The 25471-nt window shown below is 40.8% G+C and overlaps 1 protein-coding gene across 9 annotated transcripts in view; it reads right to left on the reverse strand.

Moving 5' to 3' along the window:
- The window catches only part of ERC2 (ELKS/RAB6-interacting/CAST family member 2), a 977487-nt gene that overhangs the window by 382169 nt on the left and 569847 nt on the right, over positions 1 to 25471 (reverse strand). For all 9 annotated transcript variants that reach the window (XR_003518693.1, XR_003518694.1, XM_027587658.1 and 6 more), the window contains one exon: positions 9841 to 10001. Coding sequence is in view for 7 of the 9 variants with exons in the window: in XM_027587658.1 (XP_027443459.1) it covers positions 9841 to 10001 (161 nt within the window). In the remaining 2 variants the exon portion in view is untranslated. The remainder of the gene's footprint in view (positions 1 to 9840; positions 10002 to 25471) is intronic.

Genomic DNA, 25471 nt, shown 5'->3' on the forward strand with positions numbered 1-25471 from the left:
TGTTCACCCTCCATATCTTAGGGTTGAGGCTTCCCCTGATCATATCTGGACTACATTTTACCTATGCCAAGAAGATACTACAAGAAGGCAGAAAACTGTCTAAGTTGGGATTTGTCCCAAGTCCCGCCCGTCACAGTTCTGGCAGGCAGCTGGCATCTGGGCAACAGTCTGTTTCCCAATGATGCCCTCAGCCTCCACTCTGGCGTACATTCTCCCGCCTTTGCAGTGTCCTCATATTCCTTCTACCGTTTTGCTCCAAACAACCATTGCAAGAAGTGTTCCGTACCAAAAGACCTAGCTATCCAGAGGGATGTGGTAAAGGAGGGAACAAATGGAAGGGAGAAACAACGGTGGAGAGAGAGGGGCATCAATTTATAGAGCTGGCTAGAGGACTAGTCCATTGAGAAGTGTCCAATCTCATACCTTCAATTTATAGTTGGGCAAACCTGTGGACTAAAGACAGCCACAGGTTACAGAATGATGCAACACCAGAGCTAGAGAGGATTGCATGGTGTGTTGACCAATGGGCATGGATGGATCAGGTCTTTTGTATCTTAATGAGGATTTATATTTTATAGGAACCAAAGTCTCCTGGGGATTTGGATCTGAGACCTGTGCCAATTCCACTGGGGACCTCCATGGTGAGCTGGTCCACAGTCCCAAGAAAGCGAGCCAAGAGTCAAGAGTTCGAAGTCATTTACACAAAACAGAAAATCCCCAGGCCACCAAGCCCTCGGGTCAAGATCATAATCCTGAATGGGGAAAACATATACTGTGTGAGTGCCCTTTAAAAATAAGTCAAATTAAATCAGAGATGAGACCCTGTAAAACTTTTCTCTCTTCCCGAATTTAAACACACATTCTTTAAAAAGGGAGGCTAGTTACGGGTTTCTCAAAGCCCACTATTGGCATTTGGAGTTGGATCATTCTTTAATGTTGTAGAGGCTGTCCTATGCACTGTAGGATGTTTAGCAGCATCCCTGATCTCTACCCACTAGATGCCAGTAGCAACTCCCCTCTAATTGTGACAACCAAAAGTGTCTCCAGACTTTGCTGAAAGTCCCGTAGGGGGCAACATCAACCCCAGGCTGAAACCCACTGTTTAGAGAATCATAGACTATAATACGGTCATCTGAGTCCAAAGCCCTGTTCACAATTGGAGAGACTGGGTCAGACTGGCCTCAGCTCACTCAGCTGCAACTGGCAGATTCAGGCTGTGAACTCAAGTCCCAAGAGCCCTGCTCACTGGACCGGAGAATTCTTGTTTCAGGACTTAATGTATGACCCTGGCTGTACTGTCTGGCCCTTGGTTTCTCTTTGTGTGATGTAGCTGCCCCATCCATTGCCTCCTGAGGTTAAACCTGGCAGTACCCCCCACAGCATTAGATCAAGTACTTAAAAAATTCCTCCAACCGGATGTTGCTCTTGGATTGCGAGAAGGACCACAACTGTCCACTTTGACGCGCCATGCTTTATGAAGTTGGAAGGCCTGTGTATTTCTCTTTCCCTGTCTTAATGGTTGACCTTCCCTAGCCCCCATGGAGCTGCTGTGAGGATGGAGATAACATAAAGTATGGTGGTTGGAATTATTTAAGCTCCAAAATTCACAAGCATTTAGATTATTTAACTGCTGATTATGATTATTTAAGCTGAAAGATTATACTGCTTTAGCTCAGAAAATGTTTGTATTTCCATTAAAAACCACGAGGCCAACGGCCCTTTTGACTGACATTTTTCACTATTAAAACTACACATACAGTGCATGTTTTTGGCGAGAAGACAGTGTGTCCCTTATTTTGTTTTAAGATAAGGAAGCTGACTTCAAAGCCCTCTTCCAACTAGCTCTCTCCCTGTCCCCTCCCTCCCATCATCATCCCAGCCTGCTGTCCTGCACCCCAGAGGCAAGTCGGAAGAAGCACCTATCTGTCCATTGCCTGCTACTATTTAATCAAAACCAGTCCTGCAGTTCCCACACTTAAAATTCTTACAATGACATCTAAATTCTTCACTCAGAGGCAGTGTGCTCAACGGTAAAGATTATGGACTATAGTGTTAAACAGACTTGCATTTGAGTTCCAGGTGTCTGGGGCTCAGTTTCTGCATCTACACAGTGGGGATAATAACACTCCCCAGCTCACAGGAGGTGGCAGCAATGTGCCCCTGCCTGACATGTAATAAACACTTAATAAAAGTTTACTGGTAATAGTAATTCCATCACCCAAAGTCTTGGATGCACTGAATAATATATATGCCTGGGCTAGCTAGTTTAATTCTCTGAAGGCATGTGAATCAGAGATAGTACATTCCTTGAGGCAGGGAAGTGAAGGGCTCTTGATTCTACCTGACACGCAATTTAACCAGTGATTCTTTCCCTATAATGATTTGTGAAACATGTCTCTGCTTGGCTAATACATTTTACACCTACAGAGTTTTATGAAAAATAACACAATGTACAATAATATGTAAAAATTCTATTGTGGTCTATTAGAAAAGACCGTGTCCTAAACCAAGCAGTCATTTTTGGCTTTTGGCAAGTTTCTGCATTTAAACAAAGTTTCTCAAGGGAAGAACAAAGAAGATTTCGGCATCTTCTAAATATCATCCACATTTCAGGTCATTTGTTTAGTGAAATTATGGATAGAATTCCACATTGGAAGCGCTGTGATCACCTTGCTGCCCCCTCCCTGGGGATGGAAATTCCCTCCATAGCACCCAGAACAGGTATTTTTTGCTTGCATAGGAATTGCCGACACACCTTGGGAGCTGCTTCCAAAGACTACAGAGTCCTTCCTCCACCTTCCCCTTTCCTGCTGACTGGAATGTGGGCAGGATGGTGCAGCTAAGAGAAAAATCTTACATCAGGGGTGAAAGCCATACGCTGAGAATGGCAAAGCATCAAGACAGAAGGAATGGAGGTACCCAGTGACTACACAGCTACTTGTATGAGCTTCTGGAATCGTGAGGTTTTCTGTTCCTTGCATTTAGAGTTAATTAGACCATTCCACTATTCTTTTTTTTTTTTTTAAGAGTGAGAATGAGAGAGAGAGAGAGAGAGCACATGAGAGAGGGGAGAGTCAGAGGGAGAAGCAGACTCCCCGCTCAGCAGGGAGCCCGATGTGGGACTCGATCCTGGGACTCCAGGATCATGACCTGAGCCAAAGGCAGTTGCTTAACCAACTGAGCCGCCCAGGCGCCCGACCATTCCACTATTCTAAAGTTATTTTCTTTGCAGTTAAGTTTTACTTAGCTTTGTGTATAGCAGGTCTTTTCTCTTCCACTAAAGGCTGTTCTCTTCCAATAAAAGGCCTGCAGCACAAACCACAATTGACGTTGGATAAGCAGTTCTTCATGACATTTATTTTCTCTCTCTCTGTCACCTGTCCTCAACCATTGCAGGTAACCTGGAGAGCTGTGACGAGCTTCATCAGTGTTCTAGCTGATTCACCTTACTTTTCAAACTGAACAGGGTGGTATACAGAAACAACCAGACAAATTGGGACATTCTACAACACGTTACCATTGGTATTTAATATTTTTTAAATTGGACATGTCAAAGTTTTTCTAAACAAACCATTAGATACAGAAAGGATTTCATTGTAGCCCCCCCACAAAAAAATGTTGAAAGCATAGGGCTAATTTGGAATTTGAAGACAGGATCAGTGTATGTGAACTATGTGTTTATCTAACATTAATATGCAACATAACATTATATATTCACATGCACACATACATACACACATACATATATGACCTTTTGCTGCTTAAAAACCACTTTCTCATAAATGCATAATTTCATTACATCCCCATAACATCTCTGTAAGATGGTGCAACTGAGTTTATCAATTTTAAGTAATGGATGCCTTCAAAACTCCCCTCCCAGGCTTCATTTATCCTGTCCAAATTGCCAGGCACTTAGGATTCCTCCCTAAAGAAATGTGATTTGTCTTTTCTCATGCTGGCATGAAGTAAAGAATAAATTGATTTTATCATTTTCTGCACCCTGCCTCTCCTTTGAAGGGTACTTACCTAATGAGTGGCTCTCTCAGAAAGGATCCTAGATCAAAGAGGCCAACAGGATAATGCCTTGGAATAAGCTGCTGCCTTACCTCACTGTAAACTTCCTAAAATAGCTCAATATATACAAAGGCTTTTGAGGCTATCTGGAGAAGATGTCTAAAATGCAACAATACCCAGTAAATTAAGATGGATCTTACATCATCAGATGAGTTAAAAATGTAGAGGTTTCATTAAAATCTTTACATAACACAAGCACCAGAAATCACCACAAGAAGTTTAAAATATACACTTCAAATCACGTAACTAACAACCAGCTCTCACAACCTTATTCATTCCATATTTAATACTAAATTGAACATATCAGTCAGCCTGCCTATTAAATTACTATGCTAGTTTAAATCATCTGAGCAAGCACACACAGATTTTAAGTACTGTATCTCATGGCTTCAATTCCTTTTAGCCACAGATATCAAATTCACTTATCACAAATTAAATAATTGAGCTTTGGTTACTGAAATGTAAGCTTATTAACCAGCATTAATAAAACCAAACATATAGAATGATGTTCTTAATATTATTTTAATAGAATTCCTTTTAAATAGGAGCAAATGTAACAAAGATGAAGCATTAGGAAAGGTAGCAAGAGGTTTTAGATATTTTTTAAGTAAAAGAATAATCTTATACACAAGGGAAAGTGAATATTGTACTTTTCTATGAAAATGCAGAAAAACTGCATTTTCAGGTGCCCCAGTCTGTTGAGCGGCTAACTCCCAGTTTCAGCTCAGGTCATGATCTCAGTCAGGGTCCTGAGATTGAGCCCCACATCAGGCTCCATGCTCAGTGGGGAGTCTGCTTGAGATTTTCTCTCTCTCCCTCTGCCTCTCCCCCCACTGGTTCACACACACTCTCTCTCTCTCTCAAATAAATAAATCTTTTTTTTTTTTTAATGTAGGGATGGGGACTGTTAGTTCCTTCCAGTGTGAGAATAATGACTGGCAATTAAAATATTAACCAATAAAGACCAAACTAAATGGGGAGGTGTTGGGGGGAAGAATCCTACATGAAATACAGTCAAAGGCTCTCCTCTGACCTTGGTTCCTAAAAGGGTTCTCAGTCCTAGGAAGTTACACTGAATATTCCATGTCCCTCTTTACCCCACAAAGAGCTACAAGGGTCCTTACCTTTGGAATAGCTTTCTAAGTGGGATTCCAAATTTCTTTGGTTATAGGAAAAAACTATTTTTCTCATCTATCTATTCATTTACTTGCTTCTTTATTAGTTCAGTCATTTCCTCCACTCATTTTACAAAAGTGCAACCTTGATCAGGTGGGATTTTTCTGTTTGTTCACTTAGAACAGTACCTGTCACATAGAAGGAACTCAATGAATATGAAATTTTGAGCTAATTCATCTTTTCATTCCTCAAAAGTTTATAAAATGCCTACCACATGACAGGTTCTAGATATCCAATATTAAAAAGAAATTTCACTATAAATAAAATAAAACCAACTCATGAGAAATCTTTAAATTAGAGGAATCAAGCAATATTTTCTCATTCTAAATTCAGTCTAAATTTAAACTAAGAGGATAATTCCCTGCCCTGCTCCAGGAGAATGGGAGGGAAAAATGTAGACAAGTATGGCACATGTCCCAAAATGATATAACCCATAACAAAACTCTGGGGATAAATGAAACAGCTGGGTTGTGGGGGGAGCTATCAAAAGGTAGCACGAGGGATCTTTGTAATGATGGAACAGTTCTATATCTTGACCGGGACAGTGGTTACACAAATTTATACATGTGATGAAATTACATATAACTACATACACACACACGAGTCGTGTAAACCCAGAGAAATCTGAATAAAGTTGGTAAATTGTACCAATATCAATTTCTTGGTGTGATACTGTGCTATAATTTACAATTATGCAAGATTTTACCATTGAGGAAAATGATTTCTTGTAACTGCATACCAATCTATAATTACTTAAAAATAAGTTAACAAAATAGAACAGGAGAATGCTTATCAAAACATTCTTTATATTGGCAAAACATTAGAACTAAGATAAATGTCCAATAAAGAAGTGAACCTACATGACAGTATGTTAAGTAATTAAAAATAATACAATTGTATGTTTATAACATGGAAGGGTGTTCACCATTCAGTAAGCAAAAGAAGCAGGATTTACAAAATATGAGAGTACCATTGAATTGTGTTAAAAAAATATAGAGCAAAAAAGAAAAAAAAAGTAAAGAGTATTTGTAAAGATGTGCACCAAAATGCCATCATTGTATGTCTCTGTGTGGTAGGATCATAGGTGATTTTCTTTTTAATTTTGCTTCTTTGTATTTCTTAATTTTTCTTTTCTAAAATGAATGCTATTATTACAAGAAGAAATATCTAAAATGCTGTCTGTGCTGTGTATGGGTGTATCAGGTGAATTCTGTGTGCTCTGAACAAAAACCAAGAAAAGTGGGAAGATTACATGGAAAGCCATTTCTGTTCCATTTAAGTACCAGTGAGGTACCTGCAAGTGCCCATGACTTCCAATGGGAATGGTGTTCACCAGGGCCTGGTGAATTCCCTATTAGTAATTATGTGGATAGGAGTCTGGTTTATGCACCCTGGGAGGTTGGACCCAGCTGCTTTCCAATTTTAAAACTCTGTGCCATTTGATTTTACAACGAATTTAACAGACACCACCTTCCATTTCAAAAGCCCCTTTTATGTTTCAAAGCACTTTCACATATGCTGATTTATATTCATTTCAGTTCAGTACTTAAAAAAAAAAAATCCTGCCTGTACAACAATTCTATAAAGTAGGCAAGGTAGTTATTATCACCTCCATGTTACTGAAGAGAAAACTGAGGTAACCAGGGAGTGATCTCCTTCATGTTATGGGTGAGTTAACATATCCCACCTCCTTTCTCTTGACTCATGGCCCCACCTCTCCGTCCTCTAACACTGTACAGCCTCTCCCTCCCACAGGGTTTGGAAATAGATAGACTTTGCCTGAAGTTGCTTACGTGATGCCTGCCAAATTGAAAGAAAAACAATAGGGCGCCTGGGCCGCTCAGTCAGTTAAGCGTCTGCCTTCAGCTCAGGTCATGATCCCAGGGTCCTGGGATTGAGCCCTACGTCAGTCTCCCTGCTCAGCAGGAGAGTCTGCTTCCTTCTGCCCCTACCCCTGTTAAGAGCTCTCTCTCTCACTCTCACTCTCACTCTCAAATAAATAAAATCTTAAAAAAAAAAAAAAGAAAAGAAAACCAATAATCCTTGGCACAGAGTGATAGTAAACACTGACAGGGACATACCCATCTTATTTTTTTCTAACTTACGTTGACTCAGTTAATGTCCAGTAACCATATGTAATTTCATCACATGTATAAATTTGTGTAACCATATGTCAATCGGCTTAAAAATCAAGATTGATCAAACCAATTGGTTGACTTGAACAGCACAGGAGGCTCCTGAATCTAATTGGGGTTGTTGGTCAATATAATTACCCTGTACCTGTGTCCACATAGTCCTGGGAAGGAGCACATAAGTGGCGCTTCTGGGCCAGTTAAATGGTGAATAGGTCCATATTGGGCTTAATGAAGCAGGGCTTTGTTACTTTTACCAAAGGAATTAACAGAAGAATTCTGTATTTATTTTGCAGTGGCAGAAGATTAAGCACTTGAGCAATAATGTGGCAATTCACCAAAAGAGGTCTTAGTTAGGTGCTATCTGAAATCATGAAATTAAGTGGGAAAACATACACAGAAAAGGTTTATATGTTTAAGAAAAATAAATCCAAATTTTAGATAAATGATACTCTTCACAAAGTATACTATACAAATGACATATTTTCATTGGCTGATACAGCGTCATTTACACACATATATCATTTTCCATGGGCCAAGTCCTCCTGAGTGCCTCTCCTCTCAAAAACTCCACGAAAGTCGTTATAGGAGGAAACAGAAGGGCCAGCGATGCTAAGGTCATTTCCCCTAAATCACACAGCCGCCAAGTGGAAGCAATAGGATTCCAACCTAGATCTGACTCCCAAACCAGTGTGCTTCACCATTACTTGCTCTCCCAAAACGCTGAAAGTATATGTCCTTTTTATAAACAGGAAGTAATGGAAGTTTCCTTACAAAGGCATAATAAATCACTCCAAGAGATAGAGTTAACTTGGGAATAGCTGGAGAACAATGAGAGAAACTAGGCTGAACATCACACATCACAACATACAAGGTGGCAGAAGTGGGACTGGTGAATGGAAAAGAATAAAGCTTGATGGAATCAATGTACTGCTATTGTTAATAAATTATTGATCAAGCTGGTAATGTCACAGATGTTTGAAATACTTTTCTTCTTAGCTACATAAAATCTAGTCTTCACATTCAATCTATTCACTCATTCAATAAACAATTACTGAGCATTTACCATATGCTGGGCACTGTTCTAGGCAGTATGATAACCACGGTGACTCAAACTGATGAAAGTTCCAGGCTTGGTGGAATTCACATAAGCTCCATGAAAATAAGACAGTAGAAAAGGGAGCTTTAGGTAGAAGATTTCAGTTTTAATGCTGGCCAATGGCCTTAAGCAAATTACTTGAAATCTCTCTGAATCTCAGTTCCCTCACTTCTAAACCGAGGATAATAATATCTGTCTTTATTATGTATTATTTTATTAGGAAAAATGCGAGTTTATGTATAAAAAAACTACTTATTCTTTGGTCTTGAAGAAACTGAGGTAGTTGACAAGGAATAAAAGTTTTGTCCTCATTATTAAATCCTTCAAAATATTTCATTCCATATTTTCCATGATCTAAGCTTTCTGGGTTTAATGTTAACCATGTGTAAGACTTGTGGGGTCAGGATAAGGTCATGCTTCCATACCTAGCCACCAATTTCAAAGTCTATGTTGCAGGCTTAAGATGCCATAATTATGTACGTTTCCCTTATTATGGAAGGAAGTTAAATTATATCTTAGTGATTATCTTAACTTACATACAGAGATGCTGCTTCTTGCCTACTTCTTTAGGAATAGATCCATAGCCAAGTGATTGTTTCTAAAATCTTTGAGTAATTTTCTTTCCTATGTTCTTCCATGGTGATATTTCATTGTAAGAATGAAATAAGAGCTAGGTGGAGATGGGTGTGTCACAGGCCCACAGGAAGGATCATTGCCCAGCATGAGGCCACGCTTTATTGATTAAATCAAAGAAAGAGATTGGTTCCAGTCTCCCCCTACCCCTCACCTACCCTACCCTGGGGTGAGGGGGAGGAGGGGGCAGGGGGATTTCCAAGTCTGTTTTTATCAGACCAGCAAATCAGAGTCCTTGCTTTCTAAACAAAGAGGTGCCAACCTTGAGACTCTATGAAAGCCAACACAAGCAACGCATTGTACACATGTGAAAAGAATATAATTAGCAAAGTTATAGTCACAATTAGGAAATACCTCCTCAGAAAAGTTTCCACTTAACTCTGAGCAGCACTCAAATTACTATTGTGCTTAACGAGGCCTCTGTCTCTTGGCCAGTTCAGACCTTTGAGACAAATCTAAGAATAACAGCACCGTCCACAAAACACAGACACACAAAATTTAATGCTGGATTTTTTTTTTTTGAATAACAGATATGAAAAATGTGCAAATTGGGACATGGAAGCTATAATTAAAAAACATAAGAAGCATAGTCATGGAAATGAATAGTTAAGTGTTGGCTAAATTATTCTTTCTTCAAGCTCTTTCTCTGTCTTCTCTAGCCTTCCTTTCCCATCCCTAAAGGAAAGTTAGAAAAGAGAAACCAGGAAAACAAAAATGGGTACTCACTTCATCTCCAGGATCTCCTCCAGCTGTTTTCTCCTTTCTATCCGGAGGTTGGCTAAATGCGCTTCTTTTTCAGCCAGAGACTGCTGCGTGGAGGCCAGGCGTGCCTTGGTGGCATCCAGTTCCTGTCGGGTCTTCTCCAATGCATTCATCAGTTCCTCTATCTGAAAGGCACGTGGAACGTGGTGTGTTATTTTTCCTTCATTCAAGCACCAGGCCCTCCTTGCTAGCCTGTATTCTGACAACAGACACAAAGGAATCATAGCCATCCTTGAACTGGGCACGTATCTTAGAGTCCATTCTTTCTTTGTCACTGGTTGAAAGTAAATGTTTCAAACACAAGAAATGTCCAAATTTCTCCAGGGTCCTCATTCAATTGGATTGTCCAGTAACCTTTATAGAAACTTTTCAATATATTTATTAGAAGTGGAAGGTAACAGGCTTGACCCAATTTCAACCTGTGTTTGGCAAAAATCTCAGATACTGCCTCATAGTTGGTGGAAGGCAACACTCAAAATGCATTTGCCCAGCACAATATACTTTTGTGTGTAGGCCACAGAGTATTCTGACAGGAAGTTAATCTATGTGTTTCAGATTCATTCATGTTTTAACCTATCAAAGCATTGTTTGGCAAAAGCGATTTGATGTCCAAGGGGCCTCAGGAGCCCCCTCTCACCTCACCTCCCTGCCTCACATTCAGGAAGCAAGGTTTGGCCGAAGGTAAACAGAATTTCAGCCACAAGAGGTTCAAGTTTGGTTTGCCCCTGAAGTTTGAGAGGGTCCTAAACTTGAAATAAATGACATGTAACTTTTATAGGGTGCTAATACACCATAGAAATAAGCCAGACTATCAAATATCCAGGATTTTTAGCCAGGTCCCAAAAAATTGGACCAGGGAGCCCCAGGGCAAGGCCTTATCCTCCCCAAACCATTGGGGGCTTTTAAAAGCCAACACACAACAAAGAGAGCTGGTGTTTACGGTTCTGTTCCACAGACTTCCGTGGAGCAAGCCAGTGAAATGCCATCCCTTGCACAGATGCAGGCCACATCCACCCTGCTGATTTAAAACCATGGTTCCAGGAAGCTTCTAGATTCCAGGGTTGATATTTGGGTTTCTAAGTCACCCCCCTTCCAGCTGAACTTGGCAGAATGGGATCGTCCATCACTAAAGTCAACAGAACGCCCTTCAAAATGTGTCAATGACATGTTAGGTTCCAATTCATAAAGACTCTACACAATTTCTTCAGTTTTACATGGAATTTTTTCAGAATAAGCATTATAGTTCACATCCAAGGTAAATTACATGCTTTTAAGATTCAGAAAACCCTCCAATTTTCCCTGATAAAAAGAGGAATTTGATGACCATATAATGTAAATCAAAGCCAAAACCAAAAACAGTTTAAAAAGCAAGGAATATGAGGGTTAACCATGAAAGTCTCAGAACCACACCTGCCTAATTGTAGAATAGTTTTATTCTTTAACTTTAGAAATATACAAAATTTAAAAAGCAATTGTAATATTTATTTCTCATATAAATTTATAGAATATTATAAATATGACTAGCAGCCCTTCTACAAAGCAATGCTTTGTGAGCCTGAAACAGATATTTTTCCTGCCCCCTCCCCGCATTTTTGATAACAGTGTAAAAAAAGATCAAAATTATGGTCATTCCAAGTGCCAACTCAGATTCAGTTTGCCTAACCCTCTATGAGATGGACTGTGTCCTCATGACCCCATTTCCTTTCATAAATCACTCTCTATTCAAAATGCACTATTGATCTCAGAGAAGAGGGAGACTATCCAGGATTCTCAGCTGCTAAATCTCTCTCTCATTAAGTTGAAGCTGATCTGTCTGTAATCTACAGACACAGAGATACTCAACTGGGTTTCCCAGTGCTTAGTTCACCTGCCACTTTACTGCTTGGGGCCAGCCCCAGCTAGTTTTATATTAACCCAACTTTAACAATTATACTTTAGAGTAATGACTTGCAGTCTTCCTTGGTCATTTCAGCAATAACCACAAAGAGAAACCTGGGCACCTAAGAGATGCAGTCCCGAGTTTTTACTGATGGAGATGTCACTGGCTTCCAGCATCAGTAACTCCTAATATGAGGTGAGACTGCTATTCTCAACACATAGCAAGCAGAGTCTCCAATAGTTTCCTAGGCCAAGGACTACAATTCCTCCAAATTCACATACCCCAGGCCAGTGAGTATTGTACGTTGAGGACCACTGGGGTCACTGGCCTCAGATACACAGTTCTAGTCTTCACACAGCCACTGTTTTTCTCTCTGTGACTTTGTACAAATGATCACTTGATTCTTTGCGTCTCAGTTTCCTAGTGATGCCCGCGATACCTCCTGTGTTAAACACCTAGAGTTCTGCAAACTATTTCCTTTGCTACCAAAGCAGGAGCGTTAAAAAGCAAGAAATGTTTTCCCTGTTGTGGTGGTCATTAGGGTGGTTCACAATATTCCAGTTCTCCTCCTTAGGGGCACATGGTAGGGCCACATTTTTTCTAATAGGGGTGAGGCTTTGGCCAATAAAATCATTGTCATTTCCAGGTAGAAGCATTTAAGTGCTAGTACTTAAGTCCGACCTTCCCTTTTCCTTGTGAAGTGTGTTTCAGATGATGTCTCCTTCAGCCTGAGTCTCAGAGTGACCACAATGAAGCCCAAGGCCAGCCCACATCATATAAACTAGGTATAAACCTCTATTGTTCTACACCGTGAGATGATGGGCTGTCTGTTACCCCAGCTTGGCCTGGGCTGTCGTGACTCGTAAGCTGTCACACTTCTTATCAAGTGCCCTAAATCTGCCTTCATCTCCCCACCACCAGTCCCCTCTCATCAAGAAAGAAAATTGCTTTTCACTTTTGCTATCCCATGGAAACTCTACACTTGCAAGCCATTGGCACCTTCCTTCTTGCCACATGTCTTTTTTTTTTTTTTAATATTTTATGTATTTATTTGAGAGAGAGAACATGAGCAGAGGAAGGGGTAGAGGGAGAGGTACAGGCAGACTCCCTCCTGAGCTGGGAGCCTGACTTGGGGCTCAATCCCAGGACTCTGAGATCATGACCTGAACTGAAGGCAGATGCTTAACCGAGTGAGCCACCCAGGCGCCCCCCACACGTCTTTTCTTAATGTATCGTTTGCACAGCCAAGTTCTTCCCCTCATTTGACATAACATTTTAGCTGGATATGTGTATGTAGCTTGTGCCTTAAAAAACACCAGATTAGAATCTTAGCTCCATCCCTTACTATGTGACTGACACAAGTTCCTACATCTCTTCCAGAGTCAGTTTCCTTACCAGGAAACAGGGGACCATGCTGCTTATTCTATTCCATATTTATGGGCATTAACTGAGATGATGTAGCCTATACATTATTTATTCTTCTTCTAACTGATGTCAATAAAATGACTTTTCTTCTAATAATGAGAGTAAAGTACACTCATCATATAAATTGTAAAAGATACAGATATAAAAATTTAAAATTTCTTTTTATTTATGATTAAATAATGACATTCTTTCTCATTAAGATCACCCAAAATCAGGGCACCTGGGTGGCTCAGTTGTTTAAGCGACTGCCTTCGGCTCAGGTCATGATCCTGGAGTCCCGGGATCGAGCCCCGCGTCAGGCTCCCTGCTCAGCAGGGAGTCTGCTTCTCCCTCTGACTCGCCCCGCTCTCATGCTCTCTCTCTATCATTATCTCTCTCAATAAATAAATAAAAATCTTTAAAAAAAATCACCCGAAATCCCACCACCTGGAAATAAACACTCTACACTTTTTGTTATAATTTCTCCTTCTCTCTCTCTCTCCCGCCGTGGGCGTGTGCATGTGCGTGTGTGTGTGTGTAACTGGGATGCTACATACAATTTTCTAAATAGTTTTCAATAAATGTATCATGAGAATTTTCCTCTTGTCATTAAATAGTCCCTTGTAAACACAGTTTAATGGGTGAGTGGGGTTGTAACCACCCACCATTTTCCTAAAACCAACTCTTCCCTTGAGTTCTCTGAAGGTCTCTTTTAGATTGGAAAACTATTGCCCATGTTTCTTTTGTAAATGCTTCATCTTCCTGCAGACTCTAGGTGGATCCTTCCTCTTAGTACTCTGTCCTAGAATCATTTTCTTCATCCATGTGGATCTTTAGGAGGAAAACTGAGGTCTGTCTCCACAGCTCTCACCTATATAGAGACACCTTTCAAACTTCATCTTTTACTCCCTTGACCTCTTTCACATATACCTAACCACCTGTTGATTACTTCCATCTGGATGTCCTAGTATCACTTTAGATGCAAGACGACCAAAAGCCAACTCGTGATCCATGCACACCTGCCTAAACCAAATCCCGACCGCCCACTCCTTGTCCTCCCAACCTGCCACTCCCTACACACCCTACCACATCCACAGGTCCGATACCCTGACCTTTACTCGGTCTCATGTTTAAGACCTCAGAACCTTATCTGTCCCTTTCCTCTGCTTCCTCTTTTCTTTTCCATTCCTCATCAAGTGTTACAGCTCTATTTTGGAAACACTTCTCCGACCCATTATTCTTTTTTTTTTATTATGTTATGTTAATCACCGTACATTCCATCATTCGTTTTGGATAGAGTGTTCCATGATTCATTGTTTGCGTATAACACCCAGTGCTCCATGCAGTACGTGCCCTCCTTAATACCCATCACTGGGCTAACCCGTCCCCCCACCCCCCTCCCCTCTAGAACCCTCAATTTGTTTCTCAGAGTCCATAGTCTCTCACATCATTCTTTTTTTTTTTAGGATTTTATTTATTTATTTGAGAGAGCACAAGCAAGGGCTGGGGGGAGAGGCAGAGGGAAAGGGAGAAGCAGACTCCCCACTGAGCAGGGAGCCCAACACAGGGCTCAACCCCAGGACCCTGGGATCACGACCTGAGCCAAAGGCAGACGCTTAACTGACTGAGCCACCCAGGCACCTCCATAATTCTTTTCTACCATTACTTTTGACGCCTCAAGCTCAGGTTCCCTTCCTCTCCCACATTTCTGATGGGGTTGAAAATAATTGTGTGCGTGCATGCGTGTGTGTGTGCGTGTGTGTATTCCTAGCCTTTGCCTCTACCCCATATACTAAATAAGGACATAGCTTTGCCTGATCAGCTTCTCCCCCTCATATTGTACCTCTCAGCCAGGTCCATTCCTGGATTTTAGGACATTAGGAATTAGGAATTTAGGACATTTAGGAATTAGCCAATGGGTAGCAGAGTGAACTTGAGAAACTGAGTGCAAAGGTACAGGACTCGGAAGCACAGGCTATGAGGATCTATGTAATAAAAGGTGGGAGAAAGAAGTCAGAAGGGAAAGAGGAAGAATGACGCCTGAGGCTCGGGACAGAGAGAGGTTTCCTTTGTTTTAAGGGCAGAAGAAGGAAATTGTGAAGAAGAGAAAAAGGGAAGGAGGAAAAAGTTGCTAGGGGCTATTCCTGGGCCCCCTTCTATGTTTTCCAAAGACACAAATTGAAGAACTGGACTACCCTTTTGATTTTTTTCAACTGTTTTGACTGTGTGTGTTGGAAAGTGTCTTTCCAAACTGGGCCCTCTATGTCTAGGATTCAAAGATGTCCCAGAGGACTCACTGTCATAACGTACCTCTACTGCCAAGATAATAGACCTAAACCACCAATATTTTGTCAAAAATATCACTGGCCTGGCTCCAACATCTCAAAGAGCTCCAAATTACCCACAGTAGTGGTTTTCTAAATGTGTTCCTTGAGCACCAGGGGTTCCGGGTTCCCAAGGGCATCTGGGGTCTGATAAATAGGTCAGCGGCATGGGAGGAGGAGTAGGAATCAGCAGAGATCTTTCCCACCATCCCACACTCACAGGGAGTTGTTCTACCTTTGTTTTACATATAGAATTCTACTCAGGATTTTGAATTTTTTAAAAAACTTTAACGTATTTTAAAATGCTGAGAACGATTAAAAGCATGATTATGAAGCCAGGCTGTACTAATAATACCTGTTTTACCACGTACTAGTCATAGAACCTTGGGAAAGGGTCTGAATTTTCTCATCAGTAACAATAGTACTTCTCATAAGAGTTACCGCAAGTATTAAATGAAGCAATGAATGTACCGTTCTTAGTGCAAACACTGGCAAATGTGAAAACAGAAGAGGTAGCACGACCCTGTGGTTACAAAACAGAATTCAGGAGCTAGCTTACCACTTACTACCTATGCCACTCTGAGTGAGTTATAAAGGTTCACTGAGCCTCAGGTTCCTCACGAGTGATGGGAGGGTAATAACAGAACTTAGCTCACAGGGTTTTTGTAAAGATTCAATGGATTAACATCTGTGATAGCCTGAGAATAATGCCTAGTACTCCGTGCCATAGAGGTGTCAACTCTTACTAATACAGTGCCGGGTATTTAACCCATTTTATATTTGCTTATTACTGAATTCAAATATTGTGCTTCCTGTCACCTATCCTCAACAGCATACACAGACACACATACACATGCACACATGCACAGCCCTGGACTGCCCCACAATGACTCCCTCCAGTTACCAAAATTATCCCACCACCAAGGCTCTGTCACAGAGCCCTGGCTTCCTTCACAGACCTGACATTCCTTCCAGTGTCCCTTCTCAAAAAATAGCTGCAGGACAGCAGGAAGAGTACAGTGATTAAAAGCTGGAAAAGCACATACCTGGATCAAGTTCTGGCTTCACAATAGGATCCCTATGACCTTAGGCCAATCTTAACTCAGTGCTTCCTAAACCTTGCTGCACCTTAGAATCCTTCAGAAGGATATTAAGAATTCTGATGCCATGGTTCCATCTCCACCAATTAAATCAAAACGTTTGAGGGTGGAAGTCAGGCCTTTATATTTTATTAAAGATGCAGATGATTCCAAAGTGATTCCAAAGTGCAGCCTAGTCTAGGATAGGAACCCCGGATATCACTGATCTTTCTCTAAGCCTGCAAGTCCTCCCCTATAAAATGGGGAGGAGGTAGAAACTACTGCACAGCATTGGCACAAGCATAAAGGGAAGCAATACACATAAAGCATCCAGCCCTTTCTGCTGGACACCCTGGAAGTGTCCATGACAGTTACCATTGTCCCTGGGAGGGGTTCCTAGCCACATTACCTCCATCCAACCCAAGTGCCAAGTACCAGTTCTTACTGTCTACACTTGACTTTCTACCATTTAATTAAATACCACCTCATATTTCTGTACACCTTTTCATGTGGATGCTTACTTAGACTTAGTTGCTACAACTGGATTGTAATCCCCTGGAGGACAAGCACCACATCTTCATCCTCTTTGGAAACCCCGTCAGCCCCTGACACAACACCAGTGTCCATACTCAATAAGTACCTGCAGGATGGCAGGAAGGGAAAGGCAAAGGCGTGATTCTGAAACACCCTCCTTTGACTCACTTAGTGCCATGATGGATGAAGTGTGAGTCCGAACCTGATACTTTCCTACCCAATAAATCAGTGGTCCCCTTCCCATCTTCACCAAACACCCTTGAAGGTCTTGCTCCCTGTTTGCCTCGAGCCCCTTCTCTTTGCTATGGAGATGAGGGGGCTCAATTACTCAGCTCCTGAATGCAAGGGGGCCCTACATTCACTGCCACCCCAGTAGCCACTAAGAGCACCCAGAAACTGTGAGGTTCAGGATGGCACAATAAAAATGTCCCAAGCTTTGATCTGGGGTACAAGCAAGCAGCTTTTAGTCCTGCTCTGCATTCCACATGCTCTGCCCTAGGACCTGGAAAATATTCACTCTCCTTTTCACCACCTCACAGGGCATCTCCTACGTGTCAGGCACTCTGCTAGATACTTGCAGCAGGCTCGTCCTCAGAAGCTTTCTGGTTTGGCAGACAAGCTTAAATCAAAAAACTATTTAATCACAATTGTGATTAAAAAAAAAAAAAAAAGCTAGGGACGCCTGGATGGCTCAAACAGTTAAGCTGCCGATTCTTGATTTTGGCTCAGATCGTGATCTCAGGGTCCTGGGATCCAGCCCCACATCAGGCTCTGAACTCAGCAGAGTCTGCTTGAGGATTTCGCTCCCTCTCCTCACTCTCTGTCTGCCTCTCTCTTTCTCTCAAATAAATAAATAAATAAATAAATAAATCTTTTTTTTTTTTTTTTTAAGCTATTAAAGAAAAGTACTGAGTGATGAGCAAGACTGAAACAAGACCCAGTCCTGCCCTAGGCCTCATGGTCCACCTCCCTAAATCAGTCAAGTGGCGTGGCTTATTGAAGAGGAAGGAAAAAAATGAATGCTGGCGGACCAGGCTGTGGGGCCCTGTGGTCCTGTGCATTAGGGAATTGCTACTTGGAGAATCACAATGATTATGAGTTAAAAACCATTTTTGAGAAGCCCAGCAGGAAATCAACATATTTGTCTTGATTTAACACAACAGTTGCTTCTTTCGGAGGTATATCTATTGGTAATTTACTAGTCAATAATATTTCCTGGGGGAAAAAATTTAGAAAACCGTTTAATTCCTAAAATGCCACCTTTGATGAAAACAGAATTCACAGCAACCTCAGAAGTCTTTATTAAGACTCAAGATGTTCCAATTTAAAATAATTGCCTAAAAGGTCCCCAAATATGTCAAAATTGAAATTCTGATACTATATCTGGAGAGCTAAGATTACATTTTAAAGTACATCAGTTTGTTTTTACAAATCTAGAATATAAGAATTAAAGGCTTCTTCAAGCTGGATGTCTATTAGGCCACACAAATTTAAAAAAACAAATAATTGTGTGTCATTTCTGATTTTATTAGTCATTCCATGTAGCAGATCATAAAACCTGTCTTATGAAAACGGCTAAATTACCAGGACTATTCAATTGCATTTGAATAATTCATAACTCTGTACACTTTAAGAATAATGAAGCTGTTAAATGAATTTCTAAAGAGTCTAGTGCTTACACCCAGCCCTGGAGAAACTGTCGGAACTTTTAAAGTGAACAGTGGAGCCTTAAAACAATAAAATAAAAAACCTGTTTAAGACCTTAAATCATTAACATATGTCGACTTAAACTTACACATACATTTGTGTTGTTTAACTAAATATTTGAAAACCAGCTTCTCTCTCAGTTATCTGCCCAGAGCCCCACTCTGGGTTCTGTGTGTCTCTTCCTGACACGTGGCAACGTACTGTGCTTTTCATGAGGCTTGCCTGGCAAGAACTGATCTTCAACTATTTTGATAAAACATTTTTTTTTTCTTAAATCATATGTCAGTGTTGAGTTAGTGTCTATCTTGTGTTAATGATTTGGAATTTTTAAACAGTTTTTTAAACCATGTTTTAAAAATACATGGGCCCCTCTGCCTTAGCCTTCACCATCCATCCTGGTTTTCTGTCTTCACTCATCTGAGTACAAGAGGATGGTAGTTTTCAGTCTGCACCAGAACACAGAGCCAATGAAATCCTCATATCCCAGGTTATAGCCAAACGGGAATGTAAAGTGGTCCTCTGGGACCAGCTGGGACCTGGCCCAGGTCCGCTCTGGGCACAGAGAAGGTCACCCAGAGATCAGAGGGCGAAGATAAACGCTGAAACCCTCCCTCCTCAGCAGCAAGGGCTTCTCAGACAGTGATGCTTGTGGCGGAGAATCTGTTAAACGAGGGCTACTAATCTTGTTTTTCCAATTACTCTTATCTGACATTTCTATCTCCATGCCGTCCCACCTCCCCACTGCTGCCTTAGAGTGACACCTTTTGGAAAAGGTTGAAACTGAAAATGCCCAGACTGCTTTCTGCCTGGACCTGACCACCCTCAAGATTGTGTTTGGGATCTGTTCCCTCCTTGCTGAAGTTTAAGCATTGAGGGGATTTGCTTAAATATGTCACCTCGGATCCTTCAGCAGCAAACAAATACCCACATCAAGGGAGTGTGTTTGGGCTCAAGCTCTTTGATTCTGACTACATTTTAAATTCCCCCTTTTCCTTCTCTTCTTGCCAGGCTCACTAACAAAACTTCAGACCGCAATAGAAGATGGATAGAGAAGAAATGTGTAAAATACATAGATCTGACTTAGATTCTGTTAAATCAAATAGTGTTGGAATACAAATGAATACAAGTTTCCCCACAAGGCCCTGAGCACTCTTCATTCCAGATCAGAGTGGGCTCAGTGGCACCTCCTTGACAAAAAGGCTGTGTAGATGGGTTTCTGTGTATGTTTGGTGTAGGTATTTCTTGAACAATTGGGAAGCGTTCTTTACTTCACCTGTGCACAGTTCCACAACATGGCAAAGAGCTAGTCTTTTCCCTAACAGTCTGGGACATTCTTGGAAACAGTGTAGCTAGTGGTTAAGATTATGGACCCTGAACCCAGAAGGCTTAGTTCCCAATCAGGATCCAGCCATGTGCGGGCTGTGTGACTCTGTAAAAGATTCTTGACCTCTCTTTACATCAGTTCGCTTCTCTGTAAACTCTGGATGATAACCACAGCTCCTGGGCTTCTTGTGAGGAATCCCTGAAGTTGAGTAGTGACACACTGGCACATAGCAAACACACAGTAACCTGTAATCATTATCAACAGTGATGTTAGTTTAAACACTGCTGCTTAGCTTTCAGCCTAGTAGAGGATAAGCAAGACAAAGTTACAATTTCCATTTTCTTACATTTTCAGAGAGACACAATATTTTTCATTTTCAATGGACAGGTGAAATATTTTACTACAGAATCTATAATAAGCCAAGTAAATCTCTCTCAAAATATGTGTTGTTTCATATTTTAGTCTAACTTAGCTGAATTCCAAATACAACCATGAAGGAACTTGTGAAGATATTAGAGCAGTTATTATCCAATAGAACTTCCTATGGTGCTGGCACGGTTCTAACTTGCACCGTCCAGTACACATGTCCCTAACTACATGCGGCTACAGAGCCCTGGAAATGTTACTGGTTCAACCGAAGAACTGAATTTTTAATGTAGTTTAATCTTAATTAAAATGAAAATGTAGGGCACCTGGGGGGCGCTCAGTCGGTTAAGCGTCTGCCTTCGGCTCAGGTCATGATCCCAGCGTCCTGGGATCAAGTCCTGCATTGGGTTCCCTGCTCAGCAGGGAGTCTGCTTCTCCCTCTACCTGCTGCTCCCCCTGCTTGTGCTCTCTCTCTTTCTCTCTCACTCTCCCTGTCTCTCAAACAAATAAAATTAAAAAAATTAAAACGTAAATAGCCAATTCTAGGGGCTATTGTACTGGAAAGAGCCAGAGCACCTAAGTTTTACAACTTTATTGTCCAATGGTGTTTAGAAATTATTTCAACCTTTGGGGCGACTGGGTGGTGCAGTCAGTTAAGTGCCTGACTCCTGGTTTTGGCCCATGTAGTGATCTCAGGATTGTGAGATCGAGCCCCGTGCAGGCTCCAGGCTCAGTGCCAAGTCTGCCTAGGACTCTTTCCCCTCTCCTTCCACCCCTCTCCCCCTCACCGCTCTCTCTCTCTCTCTCAAATAATAAATAAAATCTTAAAAAAACTGTTTCAATCTTTGTAGAAAGTTTATCTCTTTTGAATATATGAGAAAAACTTTTAAGTTCCTTTACATTCACTATAGTTCATAAATTACCATTTGATCTGTGATTCCACTTTAGGGATTTATTCTAAGGCTATCATAAGGTATGCTGCCAGAGGAAATTATTCTGAGGACATGTTCACCATAGTGTTGTTTATAAAAATCAGTATAAAAATTTGTACGTGTGTATATATACATATATAAATACAAAGGCATACATATATACACACATATGTACACTCACCTTCTGCATAAATGAGTTAAATAAATTATAGTGTGTGTGTGTATGTATAAGTGTTGCAAAGAAATTGGATAGTAAATTAGAGGCATCCAATTGTTGAGATGTTGGACAGATATTAAACACTAAGTAGAAAGACCGAATTTTAAGGAAAGAGGTTCACGAAATCCCAAGTGAGAAAAGCAAGCTAGTGAACAGTAAATACAATACAATCCCAACTATATGTGGGTTTTTAAATGTATATTCACAGAAAACAAAAAGACTAGAAGGAAACCTATCAAAATATTAATGATGTGTTTGTTTCCAGGCATAGTGACTTTAGGTAATCTATTCTATCTTTCTTGGTACTTTTGCTGCAAATATGAATTATTAATGTAAAAAAAAAAAACTTTCAAAAAATTGCAGCCAAGGAAGGTCTGCATAGGATGTACTTCTGCTCCCATGGAACAACTGGTTGCTGGTAAACCAGCCTCCAAAGGAGAGTTCTAAAGCAGAAGTCCAAAGCAGGGCAGGGCCCTCTGGTGGCAGTTACAGTGGCAGCTACCCTCAGCCAAAATAATCTTAACTCAGGCCACACTTCCGGGCACAGCTGCTTTGTTCCTGACAGTCACTTAGATTTATGCTGATTATAATCCCCGTTCACCAGGGAGTGCTTGAGTGTTGGTGACTCCAGAGCTGTCAACAGTCATTCCTGCCACCTCACCCTACCCCACAATGTGCTTGAATGTTGCTCATTTCATTACTGTTCCTTCATAACGTTCCTATGGGTTTTGGAAGCCCAGTATGGTTGTTTGTTCGTTTGTTTTGTTTTGTGTTTGTGCAGCATTTTATGATTTGGTTATTATTATTTTGTTTCTACATCTCTCAGAATTAGTTGCCAGGCCCTAAAAAGTCAGAACCATTTGTTCATGCCACTAAAGCCACCTCTAGTAACAAGGTCTATTCATTCCCATTCAACAAACCGGGGCAGTGTTCTCAAGCAGGCCTCCTGTCTTGTGATGTAAGCAACAGCTCTGAGGCATTTCCAAGGAGGAAGGATGAAAGAAGGAAGCCTCTTTTACTCTGAATTCTCCTGCTGGCTTGGCTCTGCAGATGATACCTGTCGATTGTGACAAATTTCAATCAGCCCATATCAAGCCGGACTGCAAGCCCTTTCCTGAAGCCCTCAGGACCCTTGCATCAAAGTTCCATCAGCCTTGAGCAATAGGTAGTGGCCTCTCTGTATGTCATCTTGGTCCTTGTCATATGGAGTCTAATGCATCCTTGATCCAACCACTAGACCCAGTATCTTCTCAAACACACAATATATGGTCAGTAAATAATTATGGGAATTGATGCCAAGAGGGAGAAAAGAAGAACTATACTATAGGAAGGTAATCATTCTGTCAATCACTATGGCTTCCTATAACCCATTTGGTACTCGCATACTTCCAAAGAATCAGGCCATTTAACTCGAGCTCAGAAAAGGTAAGGGGTTTACCTAAGAATTGTAGATGACTTACTCTTTACCAGAATGTGAGTCTGATTGTTGAGTACAAATACGATGAGACAATTGTTAGAGGGCCATGAGACCCTCAACAGTAAAAAAATAAATAAATAAATAAAACAAAACAAAACCTTGTTTCGTTCTCCTCAGTGTCCCCAGACCTGAACATAGCATCTAGCATACAACCGGCACCCACAGGTATATGGATAAACATAATTTAGTGACTAGACCTGGGTCCTAGTTGAGTCCCTGGAGTAGAGTATTCACTATAGGCTTTGATTCCAGCACTGTTCCAAAATGTCTTACTTGATTTTTGTATTAATTTTCCATTACTATGTAACAAATTGCCACCACCTTGACAGCTGAAAGTTCTGGATGTCAGAAGTCCAGGCAGGAAGCGTGGTGTGACTGGTTTCTCCACTCAGGGCCTCACGGGGTTGAGACTGAGATATGGCAGGCTACATTCTCATCTAGAGCTCAGGGCCCTCTTCCAAGCTTATGCAGTTGGAACAGAATTCAGTTCCCTACAGTTGTAGGTGTGAGGTCCTCTTTTCCTTACCACTCCTAGCTTCTAGGGACCATTTAGCTTTCCTTGTCACATGGTGCACTCAAATCTTTAAAGCCAGCAATAGAAAAACATCCCTTGCATCAAATTTTTCTCATGCCTTGACTCTTTTTCTTCAGGAATAGCCCAATCCCTTTTAAGGGCTCACTAATTAGATCAGGACCACCAAGGAAAATCTCCCTTTCCTAAATTCAACTACGTCATATAGCACACTTAATCACTGCAAAAATATAAAATTGCATTTCAAAATATATGTGTCAAATACAGGGAACTTCTTTAACATGATAAAGAACATTTACCAAAAATAATCTACAGCTACCATCATACTTAATGGTGAAAAACTGAATGCTTTTCTCTAACATCAGGAGCAAGGCAAGGATTATCTATTCTTGCCCCTCTTATTCAGCATCATACTTGGAGTTCTAGCCACTGCACTAAAGCAAGAAAAAGAAATAAAAGACATAACAATTGGAAAGAAAACAACAAAACTGTCATTACTTGTTAATGAAATAACTGTCTATGCAGAAAATCCTGAGGAATGTGAAGTGGCGCAACCACTTTGGAAAACAATTTGGCAGTTTCTTAAAAAATTTAGCATGCAGCTACCATATGACCCAGCAGTTGTATTCTTTTCATTATTTACTTCAGAGAAATAAAAACTTATGTTCATATTAAAACCTATATATGAATGTTCATAGGAGCTGTATTACTAATAGCCAAAAACTGACAACAACCCAGATGTCCTTTAACGGGTGAATGGTTAAACTGTGGTATATGCATAGTGTGGAACACTACTCACCAATAAAAAGGAACAAAGTATTGATACAACCAATAATTCGGAGGAATCGCCAGTAAATTATGCTAATTCAAAAAAGCCAATCCTTAAAGGCCACATCCTATATGATTCCATTTATACAATGTTCTTTAAATGACAAAATTACAGAGACAGAGAACAGACTAATGCTTGCCAGGGTTAAGGGATGGACAAGGGGAAGAAGTTGAGTGAAGTTATAAAAGGGCAGGGTGAGGGATCCTTGTGGTACTGGAAGTGTTCTGTAACTTGATTGCATTAGTGTCAATATCTTGACTGTGATAGTATACTACAGTTTTGCAAAATGTTACCACTGCGGGAAAACTGGGTAAATGATACACAAGATCTCCCTCTATTATTTCTTAAAACTGTATATGAATCTACACTTATCTAAAAATTAAAGGTTAAGACAATTTTAAGTGCATGTCATATATATTAGGTGCCCACTTCAGCCGGGAAAAGGACAGCAAGAGCAAATACTGGGGGATACAGGAAATGCTCACATAAGATCAGGGAGGCCATTCCCATGATCCTGAGGACTAATCCTCTCCAAAATGTCATAACTAGGAGGATGTCAGCAGAGAACGCTCATGTCCTAAATGCCTTCCAGTCCCAAGGACAACTACATATACAGGCAAAACCTTCGGCATTCAAATCAATGGCTTGACACCTACTGACTCAGGATGCAAGAGAGACTTCCTTAAGAGTCAAGTGGTAAAAATGTCATAACTGTGGTCCCCTTTTTATAAAAGAAACAAACCATCATACACACACACACACACACACACACACACAACTTTAAAATACTATGTTCAGCAACAGAACAACAGCTACCAGTGTATCATAGACTAACTCAGAAAGGCCACTGGCAAGTACCAGGTTCCTTATAATCCAGGTAAGTAAAAAAAAAAAAAAAAAAAAAAAAAAAAAAAAAAAATCACAGTAAAGTTTCATTATCCTCAAACTAAACATATCCTCCAGACTTCTGGCTTGGTTAGCTCCTCAGTGG

The sequence above is a fragment of the Zalophus californianus genome, chromosome 1 (assembly GCF_009762305.2).
Source record: "Zalophus californianus isolate mZalCal1 chromosome 1, mZalCal1.pri.v2, whole genome shotgun sequence".
NCBI lineage: Eukaryota > Metazoa > Chordata > Mammalia > Carnivora > Otariidae > Zalophus > Zalophus californianus.